The sequence below is a fragment of the Pteropus vampyrus genome, unplaced genomic scaffold, assembly GCF_000151845.1.
Source record: "Pteropus vampyrus isolate Shadow unplaced genomic scaffold, Pvam_2.0 Scaffold76, whole genome shotgun sequence".
Lineage (NCBI taxonomy): Eukaryota > Metazoa > Chordata > Mammalia > Chiroptera > Pteropodidae > Pteropus > Pteropus vampyrus.
This window is the reverse complement of record NW_011888857.1, coordinates 308,598-315,492: the sequence shown is the minus strand read 5'-3', so window position 1 is coordinate 315,492 and position 6,895 is coordinate 308,598. Positions and strand designations below refer to the sequence as shown.

The 6,895-nt window shown below is 32.6% G+C and overlaps 1 protein-coding gene and 1 pseudogene across 1 annotated transcript in view; one reads left to right on the top strand and one right to left on the bottom strand.

Moving 5' to 3' along the window:
• CCDC73 (coiled-coil domain containing 73) overlaps positions 1-6,895 on the bottom strand; it is a 64,822-nt gene that overhangs the window by 7,378 nt on the left and 50,549 nt on the right. Inside the window, exons 12-13 of the mRNA XM_023532052.1 lie at positions 4,444-4,554; positions 197-331 (exon numbers count right to left, since the gene is read on the bottom strand). Of these exons, the coding sequence (XP_023387820.1) occupies positions 197-331; positions 4,444-4,554 (246 nt within the window). The remainder of the gene's footprint in view (positions 1-196; positions 332-4,443; positions 4,555-6,895) is intronic.
• On the top strand, positions 3,705-3,823 carry LOC111741314 (annotated as a pseudogene).

Sequence of the window (6,895 nt, the reverse complement as noted above, 5' to 3'; positions counted from 1 at the left end):
ACTGGACATACATAAAGATGGTCAACAGACATGAAACGTTGTAATCAGGGAAATGCAAATCAAATACCACCTCACATTAGTCAGAATGGCTATTATCAAAAAGTCAGCAAAAACATGTTGGTGAGGATGTGGAGAAAAGGGGACCCTTGTCCCAATTTCTTTAGCAGACTGTACCCCCAACATACTTAAATTTTACCTGAAACTTCTTGTCTTCCTCAAACTTTTTCTGATCACATAATTCATTGTAATGTTCTTGTAACTTGATATGAGTTTCTTTAAGTGATGACAACTCATTTTTAATCTCATGAATTTCTCCATTAAGTTCTTCAACCTAATATAAAATATAATCAAAATGAGTACTTATATGTGTCTTATATGAAAACACATTTTGGGAAACAGTAAAAAACGAAAACAATCTTAAAGTAATTACTAATATTAAAAGGTACCATTTGTTGAACTGTGCTGAGTACTTAATTTCATACTCAAATATCCTATGAAGTATATTCAGTCTCCAATTTACAGATAAGAAATGTGAGGCTCCCAGACATTTAGTAACTTGACCAAGATCAGGTGGATACAAAGTGGTTATCAAATGCAAAACTAAATCTAGGGGCTGTGTTCTTAACTATTACATTAAATTACCTCTTGTTACAAATGAAAATTATTTTTAACCATAAAAATTCCGTAAGTTATACCTCACTGCTTTTTAAATTTTTTATTTTCTTGTTGTATTAGATATACAGATTTTAACTCAACTAGATGAAGAGTACCGATGAGCACTAAGTAGTACAACAGAAACTGATTCTGCAGCCTAATATTTACATCTATAAACTAGGCTTTCACTGGCTATAAAATTTCATAATCTTTTTCTTGGATTACTCTCATGGGGACCTCAGATATGAGATAAATTAAGTTCCACTGAGGAGATACATTTTTGTCATGAAAGATTATAAAAGTTTCTCTTGAACAATTTTTTTAACTACCAAAAATTCTACAAATGCATATTATATTCCTTGCAGAGCAGTGGTCGTCAACCTTTTAGACACCAAGGACCAGTGCTCCTATGAGAATCTAATGCCTGATGATCTGAGGTGGAGCTGAGGTGGTGATGCTAGCGCTGGGGAGCGGCTGCAAATACAGATGAAGCTTCGTTCACTCACCCACCGCTCACTTGCTGTGCAGCCCAGTTCCTAATAGGCCAGAGACCAGTACCCAGTCTGCAGCCCGGGGTCGGGAACCCTGTTGAAGAGGCTAACAGATATGAGCTCACCTATTACACTCTCTTCATTTTCTCTAATTTTAACCATCTTTCAATCTATCTTTTCAAGGTAATAGACTCAACTCCGCATGTGTCCTTATCCCATCCTCTCCTTTGTGCCTAGCTCCAGCAGTGATCTCTTCCCTCAAACCTATTCTCAATCTTTCCTGCTATACCAGCATTTTCTCAGTTCACAAATATTCTCACAATCCTATTTTTCTCTCGACTCAATTCCCTCTCAATTTTTAAAGTCCACAATTGCTAACTTTCAAATTCTAACCTCCCATCGCTCCTTAATAAACTATTTAATTGTTCTGATTTTTTGTCAGCTATCACCTGCAAATTAGCAAAAGGATTTTTTCCAAGTTTTATACCACTTAACAGCTCTGTAGCACACACACGCATGTGCGCACACGCAAAAAATGATACTGCCATTCCTCGAGGCTCTTTCTTCTTAGCCTTCTCTTCAAGATCTCCACTTCTTCCATAGATGATCTTATAATATCTATACCTTCAATTTCCATCTTTATGCTAATAAATCTTAAATCTATATCTCATCTCCCAACCTCTCTCCTAAGTTCACATTTTCAAATGCACGGAATGCACTTCAAGCTAGGTGTCCTGCAGGTACCATAAATTCAGCAGTTCCCAATTCATTATTTTCATCCACCAAATCTGCTTCTCCTGTCATATTCCCTGTATCAGTCAGTGACATTATCATTCTACTAGGTATACTAATCTCAGAGACATATTTGACTTCGTTCTCCTTCTAAAACTCATTATATATAAAATTTTACTAACTGCCAATTCCACCCCTCTTCTTCTCTGTTCTATTGCCCAAATTCATACCCTCATAGGCTCACGGTTAGATTTGCAATACTATTCTTACTGGTCTCTCCATAAAACCATCCTCCATACTGTTGCAAGGCTTACTTTTCTAAAAATGCAGATCTGACTATGTCACTGCTTTAAAATTATCAGTGGCTTCCCGTTACTTATCAAATTCAACTTCCTTAGTAAGGGACCCTTCAGAAGGCAACCTCAACCTATTTTCCAATGTCATATTCCAGATCAAACTATTTATCACCCTTGAAATGCAGCCTGCCTCCATGATTTTTCCCTTTCTTAAATGGAATGCCAACAGGATGAAATGAGAAATGTAGGAAATCGGCATCCATGGCCTGGTGAAACCTGTTCATCTTTCAAGGCCAAATTCTTCATCTTTTTTCTAAAACCTCCAACCTAGCTAAATGACATGATTTTGTGCTTTCACAGTCATTTGTTGAAACTACTAAAAACACTCCGTGCTATGGTTAATTTCATAGTTATCTCTCCCTTTGAAAGTGTGAGCTCTTTATTATTATTTGTATTTTAGGCATATTTAAAAATTCAGTACCTAGAATAGTGCCTCACACTTAATAGATGCTCAACAAGTGCTGTAAACTAAATTTCTTTTGTGACCCCCCCATTCTGTTAATAATTTCTGAACATCCTCATTTTATTGTTTTATTTTTTAACCCATCTAGATCCAATCTCAGTAGCAATCCACTCAAGAATGGTGAAAAACCTACACAGAGATAGAAATACAATTAATGAGTAGACCTGACCTCCATTCAAGAAAACTCTTGTAGAACCAAAGCAGCTTTCAAAAAACTTATCTATTTTCTGTTTAGTACTAAAGCATATCAAAGTAAAATAACTGTAGAAGCTAAAAATCCTAAGACGAAAGCAATTTTATTCAAATTTATAGACAGGCCTCACAGTGAAGCTGAATGTTTATTCTTTCTTAATGTGATTGATTTTCTTGAGGAAGGGGCATGGTTGTGGTCTCATCAGGAAAAATAAATGTTTAATTTTCTTAGCTTAACTAATATTTTTTGGCATGGTTGGTATATTCAAGTTTATATTCTCTTTTCACTTTATAGTTTTTCCTTATTCTGACCGTACCACTTCCATGATCTTTTAAACATCAGAAATGTGAAAGAAGTGTTGGGATGCAATGTGGATTAAGTGAAGCTAAAATGAATATTACTATGCTTGGTGCTTAGTAATAAACTTTACTAGCATAAAAATTATTAAGGATTTTTTAGTATTCAGATACAATTAATTACAAAATATTTTTTGAGATCTGGGTAAAGCTTATCAAATTCATCAATGAAGACTTGATCTCTCCAAAATACAAATTAAGAGAATGTTACCTAAAGTAATTGAAAAATCAAGAATTACTTATATAACAATTTATATTAAACAAAATCACCTATAGAAGATGTTATCAAGTACTTAAATATATGGTATATCAGTATAAAAATATATTAGCATAGTATTAAAGTACAATATAATTAGTATAATAGCCCAAATATAATCTTACTCTCCCAAAATATAGCTTTCATAATTTCATAAATATTGACCTTCTATTGTGTTAATTCTTGTAAAAGAATTAAAAGGTGTCTACAGCCATGCCACCCTGAACGTGCCTGATCTTGTCTGATCTCGGAAGCTAAGCAGGATCGGGCCTGGTTAGTACTTGGATGGGAGACTACCTAGGAAGACCAGGTGCTGTAGGTGTTAAAAAAAAAAAAAAATTAAAAGGCAATGAAAATAGATATTAAAATAGAATAATCAATTTTGGGGTTCATCAATCTTTAAAGTGAACCATTATACACTTTAATTTACATCATTTTACACTTATTATCTACTTCATTAAAATTAAAATTTAGCATTAAATAAACAGATAAGAAAATAGCATTGTTTATTGCATCTCGACAAAACTGCTGAGGAAAGCTAAATATATCAGCTAACAATAATACCTATATAATTATTTTATTCATTTATTAAAATACTATCAATGGTTTTATGAAAAGGTAATTTTTCTTTGTCACATATGGGAAGTCATCCAAAATTATATGTGTATATACATACACAACACATACATACACACGTGTATGTGTTGTTTTTCATGCATGAAAGCATCACAAGAAATTTAGATTTAAAAAAATTAAATTAAATTTAGATTTAAAAAAAAGATTCACTTTTTGGAAATGAAAATGCAAGAATAAAATGTGTCTGACTATATTCCTACATTATTTTTGCAATATTAAGAAAATATTGTTAAGAAAACATTTAATAGTTATTTTAAATGTCTACAACTTAAAATATTTTAATATTTTAACATTTAATAAACCTACATGCTTTTTCCAAGTTCCAAGTGCTTTCTCATGCTCATTTTGGAGATTAAGGAACTTTTCTTCATTTTCTCTCACCTTCTCCCTTTGCAGCTCATTATCTCTTTCAAGGGTCTGCAATAAAATTAATTATCCAAAAAATAATCAATACCACATTAATGAATTTTGATGTGTTTTATGTTGCTTGGACCTTTGCTTTTAACATGCTGGAAGTGCCATACAGATCAGTGATAATGTGCTATCTCAACAATAATTTTCATAAATTAACAGAAAGGTGCTTATAGTTTAGTTAACAGGAAATAGGGGGAGGTTATGAAAAAGAAATGGCTATAAAAGGGTATAAAAACATTGCCATTATTCAGTTTCACTGCATAAGTTTTAATGTACTGAAAAAGTAATATAAAGTACAGCACTGAAAAGTATGACATGTAGCATAATCAGCCTAACCCTACTAAAAATTTTTAACTATGTTTTCTGTATCTGTTTATTTGAGAAATTAACTGGCTAGAAAACCTTTAAATACAATTTTAATTTTTAATTTCAAATTAACTTTTTTAGTAGAGCTTCAATATTTACTATATTAACTATTACTTCATAAATTAACATAACATAACCACCATCACACTACCTCTCTCCCCCCAAAAAACCCTTAAAGAGTAAAAATACTACTAAGTGTTTTCTAAGACATGGGTTTTTAAGTTATTAAATAAGTGTCATTAATATTAGGTTTCTTCAATGTCCGCTGATAGTTCAAGAAAACTCCTGTAAAAAGACAAATAGTAAGAACTTTACGCACATGTCTAATATATCTGGAATTTTTAAGTTCATTTGTTCATCATTTTAAAGCTATGTACATTCAGAGTAAACATTTCAAGCTATACAAAGGATGCAGAAAGAAAAGGTAAAGTTTTCCTCTGTTGGTTCTCCAATTTCCCTCCCCAGAGGGGAGCAGTTTCTTGTGTATCCTTCCAGAAATTGTCTATAAGCATACAAGTATACAGAATACATTTTTAAAATACAGATGAGACCATATTATATATACCATGTTGTTCTGTAATCTGCTTTATTAAAAAAAAAAGAACAATGTCTTGCTTACTTTCCACATCATATATAGATCTATCTCATTTTAAAATACGTATAGCAAATTGGCTCTAAAAATAATAAAGCCTATTTGCAGCATTTGCCAATTTCATTAGTGTTAAATATTCCCACCATGGTCAATCTCAAGCTAACACTGTTTTAACAACCAGCTCACAAAATGACAACAGCTCTAACAACTAGCTCTCCTGGGTACAAGCTGTCTCCAGCACACCACTGGATCTCCCTAATCTCAGGTATCACTCAAACTCTCCAAAGTAAACCTCCAATCTTCTGCCAAGTAGGAGACAGACAGTGCCAATTTGTGCAGGGTTAGGAAGAGAATCTGGAGGTGTGATAGTTTCTTACATAGACCTTCTAGTTTTTGGCTTCAGTTGTGTCCCCTACTTCTAAAGGCACACAATGCCTACAATCCTGACCATTTCTGCATCTTTGACTTGGGTTTCTACTTTCTCTCATATCACATATACTAAGTAAATTACTCATTTTCCATCTGGTTCTCACTTTTAAAACTTTTTTATTGTTTCCTCTATTTTCTTGTCCTTGTAGATTTAGTAATGCCATTTTATTGCAATTTCAAGAGGAAATACAAGTGAATGTGTGGGTTCGATTGAATAGGTTTAACTAGAAGCCCTAACCTGGCAATATCTGAACTTAACAAAGAGTCTGAATTTATTCACTGTTAATCATTCATTAGTTTCATAAAATTTAATGAGCTCCTACTATGTACCAGATACTCTTCTAGGCTTTTATACTACGTTAGTGAAAATGTTACTGTTCTTGTGGAATTTATACTCTATCAGGAAATTATTTGGTATTACTAGCTTCTGGATTAACAAATCTAAAAACCCTCTCTGAAAAAATGGACATTGTAGAAAGTCAAAATGAAACCATCTTAATACTTTAATATACCAAAAACAAAGTAAGTTATTCTAGTTAATACTATGTTAATATTATGACTATAGAGGAATAACTATACTTACATCTGGACTAAACTATAATTAAGTCATAGTAGAAAATATTCTCTATCATGAGAATTTAGTTCTCTGTGCTCCAAATTGTACTATTAAAAAGAGAAGACAGATGACAGTATGATTGCAGAGCACTGAAAGCGAGTACACCATTATGAAGAGTAATTGTAGTACAGGTAATACTAGTATGTAGTACAAGTGCAATTAGAATGCTCCTTGAGAAAACACTTGAGATATCTATGCAGTGTAATCCTTAGCAACAATTCTACATCAACATTTTGTTATAGTATATATCAGTGGTTCTCAAACACCAGTCTGCAAACAAGTACTGATTCATGACAAAATTTCATGGCAAAAAAAATGTCAATATAAGGTCATCAAATGTC